Source organism: Sebastes umbrosus, chromosome 10 (genome assembly GCF_015220745.1).
Source record: "Sebastes umbrosus isolate fSebUmb1 chromosome 10, fSebUmb1.pri, whole genome shotgun sequence".
Classification (NCBI taxonomy): domain Eukaryota; kingdom Metazoa; phylum Chordata; class Actinopteri; order Perciformes; family Sebastidae; genus Sebastes; species Sebastes umbrosus.
The window spans coordinates 29,698,450-29,723,644 of NC_051278.1; the positions used below are offsets into that span (position 1 = coordinate 29,698,450).

A 25,195-nucleotide genomic window follows, 5' to 3' on the forward strand; every position below is an offset into this window, starting at 1 on the left:
AGCCTCCAGCCAGACAACAAAATACTGTTTTCCATCGACACCGGACACCCAACATAACCGATCCCACTCATTATTAAATGATATTATATTACATTATTAAGAACTGAAGTGAAACCTGAACTCATGTTCTGGTTCCAGAAGTAGAAAACTAAAAAAATCCAGTCTTACAACACAACCTTTTCTCAGCGGTACGTTGGGTGGTTCCCTCGATTTGTCGAAAAACATTTTCAAAAAAACTATGTAGGTTTAAAAGCCAGAATGGAGAGAGACCTTAGCCAACGTGGAGAACAGTCTATCATCATTTTAAAAAACATCTTTATCTCTGTGCATAAACAAAATAGAATAAAGCTGCTCACTGACGGGATGTTAGTGTTGGGGCAGAGCCTGGACCAGATCTGGCCTTTAGTCAAATCTAAACACATGATATTTACATTGACCCGTCATTACATCCGCTAAATCCATTTTAAAATGTCTGTCGCTACAGTAAAACCGACTGGGAAACTGTGAAGATAAGAGGGAACGCAGCACCCCCGACTGTAGGCTGAACCTGCAGGTAGATGTGTGTGTGTGGACCAGGATATGGACTTTCTGTGTGTACTGTCTGCTTCAGGCTGATGGCCGTTTTGTTTAACCACCTGCCCCTCAAACCGAACATATACAACTGCGTTTTGACGATGCTTTACAATCATTCTTGTGGTGAGATGAAACGTATGCGTGTCTGTGCATGTTTGTCCTGTATCCAGTTATACACTCCACATCCGCATGGTTTCTCTCCTCACGTTAAGGCTGTCTGACCTGTTCTTTATGCCCCCCCAAACTGCTGGTCACCCAGTCCTCTGGATCCACAACAAATTGATGCGTACAGTGTCAGCCCTCCGCCTCCAACACACCAACTGAGGCTGAGGGCTGCCCAGTGCTCGCAAGAGGTTGGCAACAAATCAGGAGTTGGAGGGAGAGTCCACTGGGATCCTTCTACCAGCAGTGACCAACACTTTCACAAAGATCTAACGTCGTACTGTCTTCTTTTTTCCGTGGAACAGGAGCACCAGTAACATCAGCTAAAACCTTTGTAGCTCTTTTAGTGTGTGCTGCTGTTGATTCCAGATCAGGTAGTCCAGTTTAATCCAGAGCCTCAAAGCTCATCCAGACTCCGGTCCCCGGCTTTTTTCTGTGGTGTGTTTGTCCGTCTGTCTGTGTGTGCGAGAGCTTGTTGGCCTCAGCTCCAGCTTGTGCTCTGGAGTTCTTGGCGGAGCCAGGACGGCAGCGGTTGGCCCAACCGATTCAGCAGACGCAGCAGCTCCATGTTGTGGTCACGGTAGTGTTCGGCCAGAAAGGCACGCGACTGCACACACAGACACACACACACACACACACAAAGAGATTGGGAAATGTCAGGGATCAGAAGAACTAGAGGAACAAATGATTTGATACAACAGAAGTTAAAAGTGCAACGACATGATGGTGGTGTTCAATATTTGTCTTATTGTAAACAAATCCCATAAAAACAAACAATGTATTCGTCCGACCCTGCCCGTGGTTCTCAGCAACAAACCCGTTGGTTCCTACTGAAGATGTAAACGTTTAAAAGTTTACTTTAAAAAAAAGGCTTAAGCTGTGAGGCAATATGCATTCTTCCGTACTTACTGTACACGTGCTATTTAGAGTGCATAAGTGCGTTCACACTGACAAATATCGAAAATAGTTGAGTGTGGAATGCTGGACACGTCTCACCCTCAATGGTTGCCATCTTGGCATCGAGCACAAACGGAAGGACCACCAAAACTGTGAAAATGGCGGCTAGCTACCTAGCTAGCAAACCGAGGCAGATACGTAGAAGTAAAATCTTGTTCATTTTTACTCCGTTTACATATAATTGTCAAGTGAGCAAACAAGCTGGCAGATATTTTGGTGTGCGACGATCAAACGTTGGTTGCGATTTGCCTTTAAAAAGAAGAAGAAGAAGAAGAAGAAGCGGTCAAATGTTGCAATCATCAAGTGCACAACAGCCGTGTTTGATTGGAGATGCTACCCTGGCGGTATTCACGCACTACGTAACTAAGTAAATTGTGTACACATCGTATTAGTGTACAAACAAATGCAGGAAGGACAGCTGGTTGTGTGCTGTGGGTGTTTACCGCTTTGAATTATGTTTTTATATTTATTTTTTTACTTACTCTTAAATCCATTTCGCACTGCTGGAGATGGGGTTTGAGTATTCCGTTAAATGAATAAGTCTGGTAATTTACGCATTCACACATCGAGAGTTTTTTCTTTTGCCAGCTGTCCTTCCTGCGTTTGGCAGCTTCAACTGTGTTACTTTTAGTCGTCTGGATTATGAGTTTAACTTCTTTGCATTTGTCTAATATAGTTTGCTCTTCCTTAGTAAAATGTGCCGCTCTGCCTGTCTGTCTGCAAGTCTGTGGACTTGTCCATGTCTGTGATTGGTCAGATGCTGCAAACACCGCCCCGTTCATGTGAACGCGCTCATAGCCAGATTGAGAAACCCTGGGCTGATTTACCGAGTTGATAACCACCGTCATAGGATTGTTAGGGTTAGTTAAGCTAGATAACGAGAAGATACCCTGGGTATGTTGACATCGCTTCGTAGTACAGGCCTCTGGTCATTGTCGTTTTTAACAAATGGTTACTCAACCAGGAGGAAATGGTGCCTTTGTTGGGTACTATTTTCAGCTGTGGAGTAATACACATTTGCTGCTCTACTGCAGAATGCTGTTCTCATTCACTGTTCGTACTTATGCCTACGAAAAGTAATGCACTGTCATTTTTTATACAGGTCAGGGTGGGTGGATGTGTCAAACAGACAGGACTTTCACCCGGAGACCCGTTGTTGGTGTCCCGTGTGAAACCAAAAGTCAACGTTGACTTATTTTAACTCACTTCTGTTACCTAATTTACGTACTCAACTAATGCCACCAGTGTCGCCAGATGTACAATAATGATCGTATTTATATGTATTACTAATAGAATAAAAAACAAGACCCAAGTTTTAGTAAATCAAAATGATTCTTTAAATTTGTTTGCTCCAGGAATCACTAAGTGAAGCAAGGTCATGACCGTGTGACATGTGACATGTAGATGTACCTCAGGGCTCATCTCCGGGTATTTCCTGCCTTTACTCTTCCCCAGACATTTGGATCGACCTCCTTCCATCCGCTGACACCAGAAACCTTTGCTGTCATCGTACCTGCAGACACATCGTATGGTTATTTAACACCTTCCACGCGTGGTATATGGAAACATTGCTGGGTTAATGTCTCTGTTGAAGGACAGGTACTTTATGAGTTTTTATATCAATGTAGCTTTAAAGTGGTGTTCCTTATGTATTCAAATCTGAACATTCTAATTTTGGTTTAAGTATGTCTTTGCATCAAAATGCTATTTTCCCTTCAAGCCCTTCTAAAAACGTTTTCCCACATGACCTAACGTAGGTTTCTGCATGATGACGCTGCTACATGTACAGTATATATACATCCTTATAGTCAGCATATTAACGTTACATACAGTAACGTAGATGGCGGTTGACGTGCTCCCAGTTTGGAGAAGCAGACAGGAGCACTGGCAGGAAGCTAAGCGGTGTACTGCTGTGGACCCCAGGTTAGTTTGGAAATGACTGTTTTTGTGAATGGAGTCTGGTGGCATCGAAGACAGCGATATAACGGGCTCGATTTTTTAAAGCCTGAAAACAGAGCCATGAGGAGGTGCAGAAGTCTAGTTGACACTTGAATTACAATATGCTGAAAGGTTTAAGTGTATGTTATATTTAGAATATTTTCACCGCTTTACCTCTCCGTCAGACAGCCCTCTCCAACGGGGAACTGAAGCCGTTTATATAGCTCTCTTCAAAGCCACCAGACTCCATTGACCAAAAACAGTAATGTTACCTCGCAGAACACGGGAGTATACATACAACCCCACTTAAAAAAAAAATCCCAGTTATTTCTAAACTTAGCACAGCTAACTTTGACTCGGCTAGTGCTAGTGTTCACATTATTCATAACCTTATTGATTAGCTTACTTTGATAGCCTACGTCACTGCTTTTAGCTAACGGCTGAGTGAACGCTTCCATTTGAAACCCCCGGAAAAGAACGCAGATGGAGTCAATCTTTAAGTGTGATTATTGCTTGTGTTGTTGCTTGTGTTGTTGCGTGTGTGTGTGTGCGCGCGTGTGTGTGTGTGTGTGTGTGCATGACTAACATTAGAGCCTGGGTGTAGTTGAAGATGGGAGTGACACCGAGGAATCTCTGGATTCCCTCCATCACCAGTGCTGGGTTGGAGCGCAGCAGGGCCCCGTCTACGATGTGCAACTGCAACACACAGAGGCAGTATCATCCATGACTCGTACTGACAGTGGTAGATGATAGTTTGAAGAGAGGAGGACAGCTGCTGCTTCCATGCAACTACAAAAGCTGAGAAGTATACTCATTTCAATTCTACTTTTGGAGCTTAGTTTGGACCTAACTGGTCCTCCTCAGGCAAATACCCATCCAACAGCAACATGGGATACATCAGTAACAGCTGGACACTGACAACATGCAATCTGGTTGCATCCATTTGTGTTGAAATAACCACAGGTGAAGAATACTGTATAGTAACAGATGGCAGGATACACATGATATTCAACAGTGACTTCAGTGGGTCCATAGACATAGAATGGATACAACCGACATTCCATTTAGGCTCACAAGGACCTTGGAGTCCTTTGAGTACCTTATGACAATATGCTGAATGTACAGAGCTTTGGCAGACACTCATCTGACTTAATAGCTAACATTAGCTATGGTAGGACCACATCTGTATGTTTAATTCTGAGACCTGCTTTGAGTCCATTCTACTCTAATATTTCCTTAACGGGCATGAAATATGTTACTGTGCAAAACAAACGGCAACAAAACCATCAGATTCCTCTTAATATTGGGTCTATATAATGTTATATAAAAAACTGGACAGTACATGTTCAAGACATTCAAAGCAATGGCAATTATTGAATCTATTGTTTTTAATATACATTAACCCAAAAATCCAAAATAGCACACAAAATAAGGAATAGTAATCCCACATTAAGCCCTTAATTATGCCGATCTTTAAGGTGAGTTAAATACAAATTCATCTCCCCGTACAGTTGTCATGAACGGGGAGTTTAGCTATAGAGACCAAACCCGTTTTTTGTACCAGGCTGTAAACATGTTGATTTCTGTTACAAAGTTTGGCATTTTAACATGGGGTGGAGGGTCTATGGGGACTGACTCGCTTTTGGAGCCTCCGGTGGCCATTCAAAGAACTGAAGTTTTTGATACTTCCGTGTCGGCTTCATTTGTCAGCGCCATTCGTCTTTTCTAAATTTGACACGTTAGGTCAAAATACTGTGACTGTTGACTGTGATGATGAAGTAGACTGGACCACATTAATGTCCAAGTGCTGCAGTGTGTGTGTGTGTGTGTGTGTGTTACCTGGCCGGGCTGGTAGTGTTGCAGCCAGTGCTCTAGGTGAGGAGCATAGGCCCCGGGATTAAGGCAGCGTCTCTGAAGGGCCAGCAGGTCCCTGGGGGCCGAGGGTCCTGCCGTCACCACCGCAAGGAACGTGTTGTTGAGGGCTGCGGGATCCTGGTGAGCCCTCTGGTGCTGTGGTCACACACAGACACACACAAACACACACACAAAAAAGGTTTAACAATAAAGAGATTTGTCTGTACGGTGGGACACAGCACTGATGTGTGTACAGTTTTGCAGAGCGTGTGTTGGTTCTCACCTGGTACCAGGAGTAAGCCCTGTCAGACGGGTTGATGAGCACTGCCAGGATTTTGGCTCTGGGAAGCAGGGCAGCAGCTCTCTTAGGCGCGGCCTCTGTGTCGAAGTAGTTGGCACTCTTTTCAAACATGAAATCGGTGCTGACGTTGGAAGGGAATGGGAAGAAGTCCATGTACCTGAGGATCACAAACAAAACAACAATTACAAGTCCGCTAAAGAAGTATTCACATCCCCGGGCCATTCATTCATTCATTCATGTTCTGTTCTACTGTGTTACCGCTGGGATCACAGACGAGATTCAATGTCAGACTGAAAACTAACTTGGTGAGTTAAGGGTTGGTTATTGTTGGGACAGTTGAAAGACAGTTTTCATGAGTTTTATTGAGTACATTTGTGCTCAGTAATCAGCAGAAAAATGTCTGTCTGGCTTACATATGGGGTGTCTCAACATTTAGGAAAATACACTTTTATTGCATCACCACACTGTTGGATTATCAGTGTTAATTTACTTTAATGTAATGATATTTTCAATGATAAAAATCAGGAAGAAGAAAATAACTGGTGCATGTGGAATACATGGAACACCTACTACTTTGTACTTTGAGGTACGTCTACACTCGCACACACAGAGGGATGAGGAGAGGAGATGCTGAGCGCAGACAGAGGCGTGAGTGTGTAAAAACAGCACTCATCACACGATTTGTTAGAAAAAAAATGTGTGGGGGGGGGCCTCTGAGTGTGTTACAGAGGAACTGTGCTGCTTTAATGACACGAGTCTGTGCTGCCTACTAACAGAGAAGTTATAAAGCGCTCCTCCGTGGTTGCGTCGGCTGCCCCGGCCCTGCTCGATACCCACTGCTACTATCATTATTTTATATACAGTATATCGTCTAAGTTGTAATTTCATTACAATGTTCTAACTCACACAGGCTCCGCCCTTCATTGGACTCTATGGGTAACACCCTCCTCCAATCACAAACACGCATTCGCCCACTGAACATTGCATAAACGTAGCCAGCCAATCAGGACGTGGCTACCCGAACACAGTATATAAGGCATCATCCACCGCTGTCAGACATTCCTTTCTCTTCAGCGAACTGCCAACCTTTATTTCCCCTCTGCTGTCCTCTCCTCTTCAGCAGCAGCGGTCATGTTTTTGCAGCTGCGCAGCGCCATATACTGTATAGGGGGAATCACTGGCGACTAACCTGCATGCGACTACCAGGAGATATCCCTCCACTGCGGCTCACGACCATAACTTTTACAGTGTAGGCGTGTTAGAAAGATCACTTCACTGCCAGTATGGGGAGGAGGAATGATTTTCCTAACACTTTCAGTGGGTGCCTGTCATGTGAGTATTATATTAAGATAGACTTTATCCTTTAAGCCCCTGCAAGAACCAGTTCAGCCAAATTGAAACTTATTTAGAAAATAAGACCACCAAAAGAAAAAATAATTCAAATTGAAGTTCTGTTGTGTTCAGGCTGTGACTGAGTACTGAGGACATTCTGAAGGCAGTGTACAGTACATGGTAGTCCTGTCTTTACCAGTCAATCCCGTTGTCATAGTTTGCTCCACTGAAGAACTGGATCTCCTCAAAGGTGGTGGGGCTGGGGAAGGAGCTGGTGACCGCTGGGTGGAGGCTCAGGAATGAATGAAGCGCTGTAGTGCCTTGAGTAAAAGATAAGATATTTATAATAATAATGAAGAGAGAGATATATAGAGGCAAAGATAAAGATGAGAATGGAGATAGAGGGTGGTACCTGTTTTCTGTGGTCCAATGACAAGGAACTTGGGGAGTCTGTCACATGTCTTTTCTTTAGACCAGATATCTTTGTGTCTCTTGTCATGACAAGGGTTCTGAAAAATGATCACACCAAGACTCAAATACGTTATGCTTTAATTCCAGTGGTCGTGAAAAAAACCCAACTGTCCAAGGAGGATTAAGACAAGGACAACATCATAGCTATCTGTCTTAAAAATACATTTCAAAAGAGTAAAACATCTTTCCTTTTCTCCAAAGAACATTGGGATTAAGCTGCAAAAAAAATAAAAGTGAGTTTTCAAAAACAAAATGAATATTCTGACCTGCCAGAGGGGGTCTCTCTCTTCAGGGAAGATCTGGAAGTATTTCTCAGCGAGCCGGACGGGAGGCAACGTCTGCAGCCTGAGGTTGGTCCAACACTGGACGAATTTCACCAAAGACTCAAAGGTGTACAGACCCAGCCGATCGTTGCCGTAATTAGACAGGTGCGTCATGAAGATACTGATCTGGATTGAGAGGGAACGACATACTTTACAAGTGAGTTTAACATTTACCTGGAGCTGTTGTCAGAGCAACTAGTCCTGGAGCTCAAACCAACAGGTGTCAAAATTAGCTAGATAATAATGAGCGACTATGAACTCAACAGAGAGCAGTGTTTTCACATGTTGGCCACAAGTGAGTAATGATCGAGATCCGTTAGTGTTTCAAAGACACTCATTTAGCAGAATAATGATCACAATTTAATTTACACAAAAAACATAAAGAGGCATCTAAACATGCAGGACAATACAAAACAATTAACTAACTAAACTAACCAGTCTAAATGAGATGTGATACCCCTTCAACACAATTTACTTTTAACTTACAACTAACTGTACAGTGACCAATATCACACCAAATACTTATTCTTTTAAATGGAAACATGGTATTTAGTAATGAAGTAATGAATCGAAGTAACTGCGTGTGTCAGATAGTTCAATGAGAACAGTCAAAACGAAGTCCCATGATGCCTTTCTGTCTGTTTGGAACATTGTAGTGTTTCATCATACATCACTACTCCTGGTTTTGATCTGACCACATCTCTGCTTGGTCACATTAAAACCAGGATCGGTGCTGTTTCTGAATGTGACTATGCTGTCTAATTATTATCGCTTTAGCTTTTCAGCAAAAACTTCAATAATTTTAGCTTCTGTGCAGTAGTGAGTCAGGGCCGGGCATTTTGAGGAGGAGGAAGACGAAAAAGTAAGAGGAAGACAAATGAGAAATACAGGAGGGTCCATGAGCAGAACTGTCAAGACCAAAATTATCATTAAACCTTGAAGTCATGTGTCATGAGACCCTGGTGTGTGCATGGGGGTGGTGTTCTTACAGGGTTTAGGAGGACAGTGAGGAAGAGTTCTCCTCCTCTGATGCTCTTGTCCAGCTCCTTTGAACCTCCTGGGTATTCATTATAGAAGATTGTATGGGTGAACAGACCACAGGTCTGCCTGGGCAACACCTAAAACACACAAAGAGATCATTAGTTGTTTGCTGTATATTTGTATGAGTAAGTGTTCTTTGTGGACATTTTTACAAACTTGTGACATTTTAGCTAAATAACTAGTCAGGTTTAAGTTTTGATCAACGGGTACAGCTAAAGCCTGATCCATTTGTAATGCTTTGTTTGCTCTGGGTACTGCTCTCAAATGCCCCGTTGCACTCCATTAAAACACTGGAACTGCACAGCGTTCAGAGTATATAAACAGGAACCGGCACTCAATGATGATGTGTCAGTATGCACAAGGGTAAAACAGGTTTATTTAGAATGTATTTCAGCTACATTGTGCAGGTGCTTCAAGTGTTGAAGTGCTACTGTTGGTTGAAAGCTACATTTGACCTTCAGTATGTGTTCCCACTGGAGATGGAGAAAGGCCTGATCTAAATCCCATCACAGCAGATTCACATGGAAACTCCTCTCCCTCGGACACATTGCACAATATAATAAAATGCATATCCAGCCACACCTGTTAACAGCAGATTACCCTTTACTTTATACGGAGTGGAAATCCTCTTCTCCAGACAAAATCTGTATCTGTGTATTTTCATAAATAAAAGTGTAGGTTTATGACCAAACAGCGGTGAAGCATTTGGCTTTGATCCACACAGGATTTGCAAGAAGGGTAACGAGCGAATGCATAACATACTCTTGTTTACCTCCACAGTGTTAACACAATCAGATCAGATCATATCCCTGCTCGCTACCTGTTCCACTTGCTACAGGTCTTTTGTCCAAGAAAACATCCTGCTTCAAGGACACTTTCTTCCTTCTGCAAAAAAAGGTCTGTGATCTCTGGACCCCTGCATCTATGTACCGTGCTCCTGAGTGTGCAGGTTTCTCTGTCCAACTAAATACTATGAATGTGGATTTATTTTGCGATATGCAATGCTGATGTCTATGTGACATATCAGATTAACACGGGTAAATCTGCTCTCTGAGCTTTGTTGGGCTCACATGAATCAACCGGACTTTTGAAAATTTTGGGGCGGAAACCAACTCAACTCGCACGTGATTAAAAATCGATAGTGTTATCGATATTTTCTTACACCCCTATTAGCTCTATACATGCAGGCGCCATTCTTTGCCTCTCTCTAAGTTTTTGCTCTCGCTTTCAGCTGCCTGTACAACTCTCGGTTAAGGTGCGCAGGGACTACGAGTGGCAGTTAATATCTGCACCAGTGAAATTATATAATTTGCTTGTGAGAATGTTTTACTGCGCTCGCGGCGCATGACGTAAATCTGATGCTATACATGCGACTAATCCTATGAACTGAGTTCTACTGAAAACCGATGACTTTGTCTGTGTGATGATTCAATTTAAGTTTGGTGAAGTTATGTCGCTATCTGCTGAAACTAAAAGACATTTCGAAATAATGTCACTGTTCTTCGGGGTTAACCCACACACTTTTCACAGAGACCTATTTTCTGCTAAAACTGTCTCACAGAAAAAGGACTGCCTTTGTTTTTGACTGACTGACCTGTATCCCGTTGTGGATGAAGCCACGGCGGTATCGAGCTGGCCTCAGATGAGGGTATTCCTCGGTGCTGGTCACCTTGATGCCCCACACAGACTTCCAGGCCTCATAGAGCTGGCTGTGAACTGGGTAAACCCCAGAGTGGTGCGGAGCCACTGCATAACCCATATCTGTTGGGATGCCATGCTCCTGGAAGAGAGGGGTGTGGAGAGACAACAGGATGAGGGCAAATGAGGAGGTAGTGTAACATTTCTGCCAGTGCCTAGAACAGGTCTATTAGCCCTGAATAGTCTTTAAAGCCGACACTAATCGCGTATCCATGACGTCTTTACACTAGCAATACACTGCATGATACTCCTTCCACGCTCCATGTAGCCACACTGGCCATGACTGCAGTGTATTAGCGCTGCCAACCTGAGCAAAGATCTTGTTGAGCCTCATCTGTTCAGCCAAGACGCTGACGTTGTGAAAGAGGTGAGGCTGCATGTGGCTCCACATATGAGGAAACCACCAGAAGTCCATCCTGTGCTGCAGCAGCATGTCATCGCCCCGGTCCTCTTCGTCAGTACCTACAAACACACATACAAGCACGTGCACACACGCTTTCATTAGAAATGTGGTCCGATCCGTAATAAATATCCTTTCTATGTCAGAGTCTGTATAAATCTGAGTGCCTCAGATCGCTGTACTGTTCACACTACACGACTTGCTGTCTTGTAATTGGGAGTTTTTAAGTCGATGTGCTTTTTCCACGACATGACTGACCGGCGACAGGAGGTCACACACTACGAGATCTTTCACCAGGAGGAATCCCCGATGAGGGCCGTGTCTAGAAGGGAACCAGCAAACTGGGGAAACTCTTGCGAGACGGTTAAGGTTAGGCATTTATCTCGAATAGTTAAGGTTAGGATAGATTGCTGGGCAGAGTTTTTTGCAGATCTCAGATCAAATTTCACAGTTTGCGAGGGTTACCTTCTAGACACGACCCCAGATGAGATGCATTGCTGATGTTGTCATTGGCACGCGTTCACAAAATAGCCCATTTACACCGGTTCCCACACTCTTTTTTAACTATTTATTCCTCTCGGCGCAACAACAACTTTGCTGTGTGTTGCAAAAGCAGCACATACAGTAAGTTCCTATTGTTAGAGGCGACCCCTCCTCCCCCAGGTTTCCCATCAACCCACGTCTCGCGCTCTCATTGGCTATAGCTCGTGGCCGGAGTCCCCGACAGGTCCAGATATTTAGCATGCTAGATATCTGGAATGTGTCTGAGAGGCATCGACGAGCGTCAACGGTGGCCTAAAGGTTAAAGAAGCACGGGCCTTACAGGAAAAGTTTTCCTGGATAAATAAGGGCAAAAAATATATAATAATTCTTACAAACACAACATTGCAAATTCCCACGAAAGACTGATGTGTTAAAGGCAGAGATGATGGCCCTCATTCAGGACACTAGTGCTGTATTTTTTTTAAACTTTCCTCTTCAAAGATCCAAAGCTGAAGCAATATAACGTTTCAAACAGATACAATAATGTCAGAAGTTCCATACCTGTGTGATAAAACTTTCCAGAAAATCCCAAATTGAAGGTGAAATTAGGAACCAGTGCTCTCAGCTTGTTTTGAGTGTTGATCAACGCCTGTGAAAGGATGAAAAATACACCTCATATTTAGTCAGTGGGAATATTATTTCACAATAGTGAGGTACTTATCCATAATCAGTGTATTAGAAGAAGGCAGGAAGTGTTGGAAATCAAATTTACCAAGAGATCACATCTGCATTGGTTATGTAAAGCCGAGCGAAATACAGTTCTCAAAGCCAGCATTTAATAAGCATTCATTCTACCTCACAATCAGCAGCTTAGACACAGAACTCTACATCTCTATTCTCTTCATTAGTCTGGCCATATCCAGCTGCTGCTTTACACTTGTTACACCTCTGTTTTTCTCTGCTCAGTGTTGGTGAAGCCTTCTAATGTAGGCATCATAGCCCATATGGTGACAGTTTGTCAGATCTTTTTAAGTGCAGCAATTAACACTATAGTGCCATTAATATACACCGATCAGCCATAACATTATGACATCATGGGCACCCTGACCGGTCTGCGGCTACGCAGCCCCATACGCAACAAACTGCGATGCACTGTGTGTTCTGACACCTTTCTATCAGAACCAGCATTAACTTTTTCAGCAGTTTGAGCTCCAGTAGCTCTTCTGTTGGATCGGACAACACGGGCCAGCCTTCACTCCCCACGTGCGTCAATGAGCCTCGGGTCTGACCCTGTCGCCGGTTCACCTTCCTTGGACCACTTTTGGTAGGTCCTGACCACTGCAGACCGGGAACATCCCACAATAGCTGCAGTTTTGGAGATGCTCTGACCCAGTCGTCTAGTCGAGTCTGAAATTAAGTTTTTTCACTTCCTGCCACTGTGGCAGGCAAGTATTTTTTTGTCTGCCGCTCAGAAATTTTATTTGCCACTTTTAAAATCTCTGCGCTAAATGAAGGAAAAACATTTTAGATCTGATGTCATTCAATGTTCGATATATTTTACACAAAAAACATTATGCACATGGTAAATTACAGTGTTGGAATTACACCGTGGAGCGAGGGTAGTGTACACATTACTGTACTTTGTTATTGTCATCTAGAGTGGTTATTTGCATAAAAACACACAATTCAAATGATTATGATTATTTAAATATTTGCTTTGATTAAAACAAATCTTGGAAAAGTTGTTATGAAGTTAAACAGGTCATAATTCCTTCTCTAATATCTATTTTATATTGATGTGAAAACATCTCCTTTAAACAACTGGATTTATTCAAGTGTCTCGCCAAAAACTTAATTTTACAAGATTACATTTGAACACATCATGATAACGTTGTAATATACCTTCGCCAAATAGTCCTTTTTTCTGAGCAGACTTTGAACGCCTCATAATAATAACTGAATGGCACCTCCGTTACTGTAGTACTGTAGCTCTATTATTTATCCAAGCAGGACTGTGTTGCCCACCGGCTGCTTACAGGTTACTAATAGGTCTTCAAACAAACTGAAACATGATGACGGCGTGCGTATGCGTCATTGTGCATGCGTGACTGTCGTAAAGACACTCTTGTGTGACTACGGCTCACCCACCTCCACGTCCGACACCTTCATACGGGTTCCCTCCTTGCCAACGAATATATCATCCACGTCCACCAGGATGTGGCGGTCCAAGGACAAACACAGTCTCCTCCCTGTCAGGTAGGCAATGGAGTCCACAAACACCACTTTGTGAAGCCAATAGTTGAGATTGTTCCCAAAGAGAACTCTTTGAATGCCATCGTGGAGCCCTAAGTCCTGGATGACTGTGGCGTGGAGGGCCCGCGAGGGGCTGGGTCCAAAATGTGCCAGTGCCTCAGAAGACTTGGTACTGGCCAGAAGCACTGGTTCATAGGTAGAGTGGTTGGACTGGAATATGGTCCAGTCATCCCCCGGTAAAGAGCCCTGCTCCACCTGGTTGGGCTTGGTGATGTAGAGTAGAGGAGCATTGGGGTTGATGCGGTAGTCCCTGAGTCCCAAGTGTGAGTGTAGAAAGAGGGGGAAACCTTTGAGCTGTGCACTCAGAAGAGAGTTTTCATTCGCTTTGAAAAAGCCAATGACACCTACTCCGTACTCGGCACAGTACTTGTCCAGCAAGTCACGGTTCCACGCATCCAGGTTGACATATTTCAACACGTTTTCATAGATGATCAGTGTGTAGCGTCCACGGTTATGCTCTGTCAATGTGGGCATGTCTCCTTTACCAGGAGCGATCTCTGTCCGGTAGTGGAAGCGGCTGGACTCTAATATGGCTACAATCTCCTGGCCCAGCTGGGAGTAGATGCTCTCTACGAACACCAGAACGACGGGCTCCGTCCTGGAATTGTCCACCGCCTTTACCTGTCGTAGTCGGCCCGGGCGCTGGGGAAGGAAAAGCGGTGCCCTCTGGACACCTGGCCCTCCTCCGGCGGCCCCGGTGCTCGCTCCCGGTGATATCCCCCCTCCACCACCGCAGTCACTGAAGGGTAAAGGGGGGGCCTCCTTGATTTTGGGGCTGTTGGAGACGTAGTAAGCTAGGAAGGCCATGGACAGTAAGCAGAAGATGATAAGTGCCAGGATGAGGCGGTGGAGCTCCAGCTGGCGGACGCCTCGCAATAGCTTCCACACACCCAAGCCGGCACCTACCATGGTGTTGGAGGAGAGAGGCGGGACTGGGCAGCAAGCAGCAGCGGTGAACCGGGAGGGAGAGCAGAGAGGTGGAGTAGGGGAGAGAGGAGGGGGGAGTAGTGGAGGAGGAAGATTGAGCAGTAGATACTGGCACTGAGCTGTGCTGAGGAATAGCCATTTACCCTAGGTCACCATGGCCAGCATCATCCATTACCTGCTCTCCACTTCTAGCTCTGCAGCGCAAAATACACTCTCAGATGACTGGAGGGAGGGAAGGATAGATGATTATACGATGGATGGAATGTCAAATATCAGGGGATTGAAGGGGGAGAAATGAAAGTTGGCCGAATAAAAGCTAACACCAGCAGAGGTCTCTGTCTGAGGACCAGTTGGGACCTGAATATCAGGTCCAAATTTGCCGCTTGGCTTGTTCTCTCTTTCAAGCAGCTGTGCGGGTGTCTCTACACGTGGCTGTGTCCATCTGTAGAGGCTCGTGTAGTCTCTCAGCAGTGGAACTGTCTGTGCTGGTGGTCCGTGTTTCGGGGTTGAGCCCCCTCAGGCCACCTAGCCTAGACATCTCAGAAAAAGACACCTAGAGAATGAGGACAGAGAAGGGTGAGAGGAAGAAAGAGGGGAGCGGGGCAAGGCGAAGGGGGTATGGAAGGATAAGAGGGAAGAAGCAACTTTTCAATCAACATTCAGTTGTTATAGCTGTCTTATAGCAAGTCAGTGGTAATGTTTGAATTTTACGAACGTAATCAGTTAAAGGAATACTCAACTAAAAATCCAAAAAATAAATAACTAATTCATGAATCCGAATTATTGGACTACGAATGTTGTAGATTGAGAAACGTTTGTGTAAGTCTCACCTGGAAAACACAGCAGATCTGAAAACCTTCTAATCCAGATGTGGAAGACCCCTGCTAGACGGAGATAGATATAGTAGAAGGGGAGGGAGGGAGGAGGAGAAAAAGAGAAAAGAAAAACATGTTGGTAAAACTGTACTCTGTTTATTTCAAATAACAAATCCAAGAAGCTTCATACAGTTTGAGCAAAAAGCAAAGGTTCAACACGAAATGAAGACAAGCAAGGCATCGTCTCCTCTATACTTGAAATACGAGGAGTTCTTTGGGGGAGTCCTGAAGAAAAAGTCACATTAACTTTCCGCATAGATAGCTGGCAGACAGTTGGAGCATTTCAAGGCTTAGATGGACATGAAACCCTCCCGGTTGAATAATCAGTAGAAACAATAATTGGTTATTTGATAAAAAAAATAATTAAAAAAATACAAGTACATGGGAGTCAGAGTTGAATGCCATTTGTATGTCCAAAGTGCATTGCCATAATAAACTGTAGAGGTAATCTTGCCCTATTAGAAAGTATTGCAATAGCCTGCTGTTAAAAGAAGCTTTAAGAATGACAGTTGGATTGGGCGAGATGTTTTTAATGGCTTGGTATGTAAGTATTTGTTGAGAAATTCACTTTAAGACATGACAATCTACAGCCTCAAAAAAACTGAGTTTAATCAACACATCAAAGTCCCAAAAACTGAACATTACAAGCGTCACATAGGTAGCAATTACTGCAAGAGCTGTAACAATAGACTCTTCTCTCACACACAGCATCTAAACACGACCAAGAGTCCCAAGTAGTACATTAGTCCAAGGCCTACAAGAGCTGCATGATGAAATGCCACACAGAGACAGACAGGTGGGTTGAAGGTGAAGAAGATGAGGGGGAGGAATAGATAATAAATGGAGTGCGGGAGAGACTGTGGTCATGATGAGCATCTGCCGTTAAATCAGGAATGCAAACACATGTATGGTGAAAAAAAAGAGAGTTACCCGAAGTCGGAAAAAAAATGTGACATCGGAGGCTATATGCTCGAATAAATTGGAAATTGGTCTTTACACACAGTGTGTGCGATGTCCCATCACTGCTGGGTTTTCTCATCGGAGGCCCAGTTACTGATCCACGTAACAATGTCTGCATTCATTGTGGTTTTTCTTTTTTCACTCCACTGGAGTTGTGTCAGTCAGAGCACACTGTTCAACATTTCACACACACACACAGACACAGACGTGCTTCCTCATGGTTTGAACCTGCCTCTGTAGCACAGTTTGTCTCCATTACTTCACCCACTTATTCTTAACATGGAGGAAAAAAGTGGTTGAAGAAAAAGGGAAGCGTAAAAATTAAAAGCACGTGCTTGTATGTTTTATTGGCATGTCCGACACATTGACTCATTCAACAGCTGCGCTGGTTAAAATAGCAAGTTCTGCTGTTGCTTGCATTGTGTTTATTCAAAATCTATTCTGTTCTTGTACAAACAGTTAAGCTAAATCGTTATTATGGTGCATCTCTTCACTGTTGGCCATAAACCTCTTGTTGTTGGGTAACAACTGAAATGTACTACTACTTGAACCAGAGTCAATTTTTACTACAAATGGTTTCATTTATTAGCGGTTATTAAATAAAAACAAAGATCAGTTAGTTATCATGTTTAATCTTTATTTAAGTAAATGAATCTGGAGTTTCGCCCACATCCTCTAACGCCACCCAACTAAGCTCCTGTTTCCAGTATAACGGAAAAGCTTGCTTGCACTTCGACTCATAAAATATGTCCTGATTTCCCGGACTCTGATTCTTCATGGGTCGCCTGCCCCTTGGCCTGGTTAAGTTTGCCTTCCTGGTTTTGACCTCTGCCTGTTCTAAAATAAAAAATATTTTGGACTTTGCTCTTAACTTCACTGTTGTCATATTTGTGGTCTTTTTGCCTGTCCTGTGCCAGGTAGGTTGGTAGGTAGATAGGTCCCTCTAAAAGGAGGTATTTAAGTTTCAACACCTTCCCAAAGCATGAACTCCCAGGACGGTCAGGGTGGGGGAGCGGGGCTGAGGAAAGCTTCCTGAACAAACTATTCATTACAGCCTACCTGTCGTGTCTTAACATGTTCTAACACACCCTCCCACTTCACCTTCTAGGTACACTTTCCACAGAAACCCCCAATAATGCCCTGAAACAACTGTTTCTGTAGAAACACACACACACACACACACCAACAGCCTACATGCTGACAAACTACAAGGGGTGTAACGATTCATCTACTTACATCGACGTGTTGATTTACAATCCTACGATCCAACTACATCGATAGGTACTCGGCAAGTTGTCCTTCACGGGAGACGTATATCGATATAAAATCGATTGTATCGATATTAAGGATTTGCACCTTGTATTTAAGGACGACAAACGTTATATGAAAGGTTTTTTAGAACTTTTACTAGTAAAGAAATGTCAAACGTTACTCCGGTTCACTCTCCACGTGAGAGGACTGGCATGGAGGGAGGCGGGCCGGACACCGGTCTTTCAGGCGCTATCAATCCACTTGGCGAGGGCGGCTTCACCCCAAAGGTGCTTTCCCCGTGTGCTGTTGTTTTTTCATTCAGAGAACATGACTTTCCTTTCCCCGTCATGATATCTATGTGCACACAGCATCAGCCTCACGTATCCAGCCAGAAAGCAGACGGTCTGCGAGGTAAATTAAAGTAAAAAAGTAAAGTAAAAAACAAAAATAACGTTAGTCTAACGTAGTTTTAAAATGTTTTTCCATATGTGTTCATGTATGAAAAGACCTCAAATGAACACTGTAGGTGGACTACTTGATAACTTACGCAGATTATTTAAACAGCGTTTGTATAGGAATGATTCTGTCCCAAGCTGTTTGATCACTAAGAGGTTGATTGCTATATTATTGCTCTACCGTTTATACTGAAAATGAGAACATACGCAGCAGGTTAAACCACCTTTTATTTCACTTGAATAGTTGGTTTATTTTATTTTTTTGTTAAAAATAGCACTGCCTTGTATCTTGAGAACAAGGCACTGGAGGGTGAACCAGCCGCAGCAAGACCACAAAGCTTGGGAGACTGCTGGTGTTCCTGTGGGTGCTGTGACAACTACGCCCACACAGGAAGAGTGGGACCTGTTCCTGCCTGATATTCAGATTTCACACGAGACTTCTCCTTGAGCGAGACTTTGACACTATAAGAAACAGACGGGATCAAGCGAAAGGTAAAGAATATGTTTTATTTTGCTGGAGGGTCCTTTCCATAATGTTTGGAGAAAAGAAAAATATATATATATATATATATATATATATACGTTTTACAAAAAGGTAGATTCATTCATTGCAGGCAAGTTGTATTTGGCTACATGATTCTGTCCAGGTGCTCATATTTGTTCATGTCCATGTGTGCCCCGTCCCTGTCACACTTGGTTTCCAACTCAAGAGCCAGTATATTGCAGGCACAGAGCAAATATACAGCAGAGAGCAACCTACGACACAAAGGCATTATTTTTTATAGCAGCGCAAACACTAGTGTCAGCAGCGATACAGTATGTTGCTACTTTCCTGACCTTCAAATGTTCTTTGTCTGTCACTTTGATTTCGTGGGAGTTATACTAGCTGTTAATCAGATTTCACTTGATAGACATTGAGACTACCGTCAAGGGCACGGGAAGAGGAGCTGATAAAAAGCTGAATGATAGTTCACAGTGGGATGAATACCTTAATAGCAGGGCTGTCAATCAATAAAAACAGTCAACTGTTTAATTAAAAGCAGTTAACTCCGTTTTTAAAATCGTTGCATAAAATGAAAAACTGCATCAACCACCAAACTAAAAGTAACACAAAGTAACAGTATATCATCAGGGATTTATTTAATTTTTTTTTTTTTTTGCATGAAAAAATATGAATAGAATTTATTAATAAACCAAATTGTCTGAATGTCTTTGGCTAAGTACATTCACATACTGTATGTAATATATTACATCCTTATCCTTTCTTAGATTGAGGAGTCTAACTCGCACTGTGTTCAAACCAAAAGGGGGCTTCCATAGTTTGGATGTGATGCTACAGGTGTCTGTGAAAAGATGGAATATGAGCCATGAAGTCCAGTTTGAGGTTTCGTCAGTTGAATTTGCTCCTCCGTTTTAGAGCGGTCCTGATTTGCCAAAAGCAGAATTTGCTCAACACCACATGGTAGACACTAAAAGGTATTACTATACCTCAACACAGCCTCTCTCACACACTCATTTTTTCATTTTTGCCATTTTCAACATGTAATTGTCCTCAGCTTCTCACAGTTTCTCTCAAGTGACTGTATCACATCATGAGTGCCAATCTTCATACGACTTCTTTGCTGCAAGTTTGCAATGATGCAGATCGATAAGCATTTACAGAACATCATTGTGATGACACCTTGATTTGACCTTGGATTTGCAAAAAGCAGACATTCTTATTTGGTTAGATGTTTGACTAATGAATTTCCAGCGTGTGTAAAGCATACTGTATATTGTTATTGTTGTATAAAATTACATATACACCGATTGATGATTTTATCCATATCCCCCACACCTGGCCGTCACATCTAAAAATAGGTGCATCCCATAGGAGCACCCATCAACACACATTCAAAGGAAGCGTCAGCATCAAACATTGGACCGACACCAGTTTGCTGAAAATGGAAGCGGCTTGATACAATGAGGTTAGAACACGGTGTAAAAGTTAGGCTTTGAAACTTTAACTCCAAACCATCTTAAAAACTGTACAATCAAAAGGTTTTCTATTTGAATAAGAGGACGTTTGCTGGTCTTCACTATACTAGCACCGGAGCCCAGGCCCTCATATGATGGCTGTTTCAAAAAATGTGCAATGCTGTCCATGACTCTTTGTTTTTCACAGTTATGCAATAATAACATTTTGAAAACAAGGTAAATAATCAGTCAACGCTTAGACTACATTCGCTTTCTGCATTATACTTCCATTGTTGTCTCTCTTTGTAGTCAAACAATGTCAATGTTTGTGTATGTGGCAGGATTCAGTCCACATGTACAAAGCAGTTTAAAATCCAGAAATCTTCACGTCGCTCCACTTACCACAGGGCAGCAGGCTTTTAATGACCTCGCCCTCAAACACAAACACTATCTCTCTGTGAAAACCATCCCAGGGCCTTCCTCTTAATTATCGAGTGTTATCTCAGACATCAGTAATATGCTCTCAGGACAGAAGTGGGCCTGGGCCGACACAGCTCCGCACTAATTGGGTCTCCGCTCAGTTCAGTCATCAGAGATTGGGGCTGTCACAAAGGGGAAATCAGCTTTTAATGGTCACCTCACCTCATTCTCTATGTGCCCCTTCAGAGCCTCACTCATTTAAATTCTACCAGGATACCAATTATTAGGATTAAAAAGGGTGATTCAAAAAGCAATTTAGGGATGTCACGGTGAGGACATTTTGCCACCCGTTGATAAACATTTACATTTATTAACTTACGTTCTTACATTGATCTTTAACGTTGGAGGGCTGTGTGTCTGGTCCAGTTGAGCTTTTACTATGGGGTGTAAGAAAATATCGTGATATTAGGTTTTGTGATACTGTATGGATTCTCCAAAACATTGTTTTGATTTTTAATTAACTTAAATCTGACAGCCCGCCGGCTGACCTGGCCACTGTTCTGTCTCTTTTGGAGTGATTTACCAACAGGTCAGAGTCTTATGATGGAGCATTACATTTACATTACAGGCATCTAGACTGTACTCTAGTACGTACTATGTATTGATAACACAGCGCTGAAACACGAAAATTTACTAAATGGGGTTTATTTCTTTAACAAAAAGCAAAAAAGAAGGTGGGGGCGGTGGGCAAGTAATGTAATCGGTATGTGCCCAAACACTGTGTAACATCGACTAGACTAATAGGCACACTGGCATGAAATTCACTGGGCACATTCAAGTTCCCCAGTGAACAGTGAACACAGTTGTTGCTTTTCTTTCATACCAGACTTGTACCAAGATGAGAGTTCTCTGGATACTTTTGCTCAGTAAATCGCAGATCTGGAACATAAACAACTGATCTGGTGTATGCATGTTTCATGTACCAGTGGAGAGATGATGAAATACGATCTGGAAGTCCAGTTTGAGGAACAAATCAATGAGTTTGAAGCCTAATCAGATACCACAACACTGCAACACTGACCTACAGCTGGTCGTGGTGCACCAGTACGGAGGAAATACTAGGGCCCTATGAAATCACTTTTATTTTTTTTCCATTCAAATTTTTCTGAATTCTGTGTTTTAGGATTTAAAGCCCCCTCCACCCTCGCGCCATTGTTACTTCTTCTTCTTTCTCAAACAGAAAATGGGGGTGTAGTTATTAGTCAGACGTAATTCATTACCATAGAAACCAGATTGCATTGTTTTTTAACCCAGTTTAGATGAAACGAGCTTAGATGAATTTACTGTTTATCAGACCACAAATGAGACAAGAATTATCTCAACACACCGACTCTCTCTCACTCGCTCTCTTCTTCACCGTCTCCTCCTGGCGAGGCGGCCGTCTGGCTAGTGATGCTGCACCGAGAAGCTGCACGCCGGTCACAGCACACCGGAGGACGGATAGACATGTTTCAGAGGTCCACCGTTTGAAATGCAGTTTCGGGACATTTTGGAAGTGCACCGTCCACCAACATCGTTCGCTCTCACCTCAGCTCCAGCACCGACACAGCACTGCACTGTGATTCGTTTATTTCTCTAACGGGACTTTTTTTTCTTGTTTTCTCTTGATTATTTGATGTATCACAACATTGCACTATTTTTATCAACTAAAGTGCTTCAATACAGCTATAAAACAAATTATTCCGTCCTTTTGTAAAATAAAGTGCTCTAAATTTGTGTCGAATTCCTTAGCATTTTGGATGACTAACGAGACTGACTGACGAGCCCTCCCCAAGGTTTCCCCTAAACCCGTGTCTCACGCTCTCATTGGCTGTAGCTCCCCAACAGGTGGAGGAGCTTTTCTCTGGAAGCTCCAAAAACTGTTGGCGAGTGGAAAATCAGGGCTAGAGTCGTGTAGTGAACTACGCTAGTCGTCTGAGAGGGCCTTTGCGACATGACTGTGTGTGTGTGTGTGTGTGAGCAGCAGCTGAGCCTCACTCTCGGTGAATCACCAACACAGCGATCAGAGGAGAGAAGCAGCGTAATGTCCTATATCACTGACAGTACAAGTTTTATTGTTATCATTAAAAACATTTTTCAACTTGTCATCCGATACCCCACCCCCCCACTGTTACTGTGAAAATGGTGCGTCTGAAACCCCAGAAGCTCCGAGGTGTGCACACCTCACGGAGGAAATGCACCGGGAGAGGTCCCCTGGGTGTCCTCGAGAAGTGTAAAAGTATTGACGGTTCATTATGAAACTATGGTGGGCATTATTAATGCGAAACACTGGAGCCTGATCCGTGTCGCTCCAGCTGATCAATGAGAAATGACGTTACCTCCAGAGGGTCGGATTTATACACGCATTCAGATGCCCCTAATCCTAAAAAAAAAATCTGATGTCATAGAACTTCCTACTCTATATGATAACGTAGAGAGATTCAGATAACTAGATTCACATGATTTGAGTCAAGTGATTCACATGTTTTGTTATTTTAGAGTTATTTTTGTCAAAAGTTTATTTTAGAAATAATTTAATTTAAAACTAATACATCGGCTGGATAAGACATGGGATTAAAAACATGCCCCCCCTTAAAATAACCTTGTTTATTTGAGTTGAATGAGAGCGCATTTATGTTTCTAGTAAAACAATACATTTACTATCATTGTTGCATGTCTTGATAAACCTTACAGTGAAGGTAACAGTGGCATCGGAATGTGCCAGAGGAACCAAGATCCGCTCCCAGACCCCCCTAGCTGGCTGCTGTTTCCCTCTGGCTGGCTACTTAATATCCTTGTGGAAAGCCCTGATGGGTGGCTCAAAAAATAAAAGTCAAGGTACAGAGAGAACAAAAAAAATGAAAGGATCAGAGAGGCAATGGCCACATTTCTGGCCAAAGCAAAGTGTGAAGAAGCACCAGGTATGACTGGTGAAGCTGAACGTACAAAAGGTGAGGAGCTAGGCAAGACTTGTAAATAAAAGCCATTGTAGTGGGCTCTGTTTTAAAGCTGGAGTGAAGATACTTGTATGATATGAAACTAGACGACCGGGAGCGAGTGTGGATGGAGGGCCAATTTGGAAAGTCTATTCCCCTGTCCATAATTCCTACTGGCTGGCTGGCCCACACTGAGCGGCCGTCCCTGACCAACCAAGCAGGGCGAAGGCGCTCAGCTGTAAAGGAAAGAGAAGTTGTTGCTGGATTTATAACACAAGACAAAACGAGAGCGACATTGTGAAACCGAATGTGGCACAATAATCATTTTATCTCGATTATCTGGTTTTCCTAATCGTTGAAAGCCAAAATTGGATTAATTGCACAGCACTAACATAGCTGCAACTTCATTCAGTCACAGTGGAAGTGGAGAGTTAGACCAGGCTGTAGTCTAGTCTGAGTCAGGTAACACCATTTCTCAAAGCCTCATTCAACAAGTCACTTTTAAATCATTTCAAAATAACTCACTATAACCCATGCACACACACTCACAGACAAACACACACACACACACACACACATCAATAGTTGCTTCATCCAGTCCTTGAATTCCTCACTTAGCAGCAATCAACTCTATGTTTGACATTTGACCTACAGCAGTAGTCCCAAACAACAGGCAGCTCTACTGCTAACAGAGTACTACTACTAGGTCTCTAACAGTATCTATAGCTCTAACTGTAGCAGGCAGATGGTGATCAAAGCATCCAACCTGGAGCAGCTCAACAACACAGCTCCCAGTCTGAGTCACAACGTCACACACAAACACACTGTGTAACCTCAGATGGACCATCGCACTGATGACTATATGGTGCTCCACAACAAATCAAACACAGTTGTTAATAACAATGAAAGCAAATCGGTTACATCTCGGTGCCATCATACCAAAGTGCCATTACATGAAGAAGAAGATTATGTGAAAAGCAGCAGTAAAGAAAAGAGAGAAAACGTTATTTCTGCAGCCAGCTGCTCGTCTAGAGTCCAGCTAGCATGCTAACAGCTAGCTGTGTAGAGCAACAGTGTCACCAGACTGTGGCTAATGTTAGCATGTTAGCATATAGCTAACGCCAGCTTCACAGTGGCTCAGGGTGAGACTCTGCACATATCAACACACCCGGGACCTTGTTCATGCTCTACTACCTCTATGAACCCATCATGTTGCCCAGTGGATCAGAGAGAGACCCAGACCTCAGACCCGGTCCCCACTGGGATACCTGGAGCTGGACAACCGTTACAGCTGCTAGCTGCTGCTGAGGCTGCCACCACTACCTAACGTTACTCACTGGAGCCACAACACAACTCTCAGCTTTGAGACAGTGTCACAACACGTGAACTATATATCAGTGATTTGGGACTCACCACTATTGGTTCTCGACACCCTCCGGTCGGCCAGCAGCAGCGTTCAGAGTTAAAAGTGAACTTCAGCACATCGCTGCTCACTCCGCCATCTTGGCTCTGCTGGATACCTTGGACTCA

General features: G+C 43.3%; 1 protein-coding gene across 2 annotated transcripts; it reads right to left on the bottom strand.

The window, feature by feature from the left end:
- Window positions 1-1,081: 1,081 nt before the first annotated feature.
- On the bottom strand, window positions 1,082-25,195 carry LOC119496215 (bifunctional heparan sulfate N-deacetylase/N-sulfotransferase 2-like). 2 transcript variants are annotated; one of them, XM_037783359.1, is made up of 15 exons: window positions 25,079-25,195; window positions 15,604-15,654; window positions 13,682-15,326; window positions 12,095-12,182; window positions 10,958-11,112; window positions 10,547-10,732; window positions 8,901-9,029; window positions 7,855-8,037; window positions 7,530-7,626; window positions 7,314-7,437; window positions 5,768-5,942; window positions 5,470-5,640; window positions 4,217-4,326; window positions 3,103-3,205; window positions 1,082-1,342 (listed from the first exon to the last, which is right to left on the bottom strand). In XM_037783359.1, the coding sequence occupies exons 3-15, from the start codon at window positions 14,753-14,755 to the stop codon at window positions 1,217-1,219; spliced, it is 2,721 nt and encodes a 906-aa protein (XP_037639287.1). In that variant the 5' UTR covers window positions 14,756-15,326; window positions 15,604-15,654; window positions 25,079-25,195; the 3' UTR covers window positions 1,082-1,216. The 2 variants fall into 2 exon arrangements, with proteins under 2 accessions (XP_037639287.1, XP_037639288.1); XM_037783360.1 differs by having other exon boundaries at window positions 15,604-15,657.

Coding starts and splice junctions, on each gene's coding strand:
- LOC119496215 (XM_037783359.1), bottom strand. CDS start 14,755: ATGGTAGGTGCCGGCTTGGGTGTGTGGAAGCTATTGCGAGGCGTCCGC. Junction 9,030..10,546: donor TCATCCACAACGGGATACAG/GTCAGTCAGTCA, acceptor TGTGTGTTTTAG/GTGTTGCCCAGGCAGACCTG. Junction 1,343..3,102: donor ACCCGGAGATGAGCCCTGAG/GTACATCTACAT, acceptor CTGTGTGTGCAG/TCGCGTGCCTTTCTGGCCGA.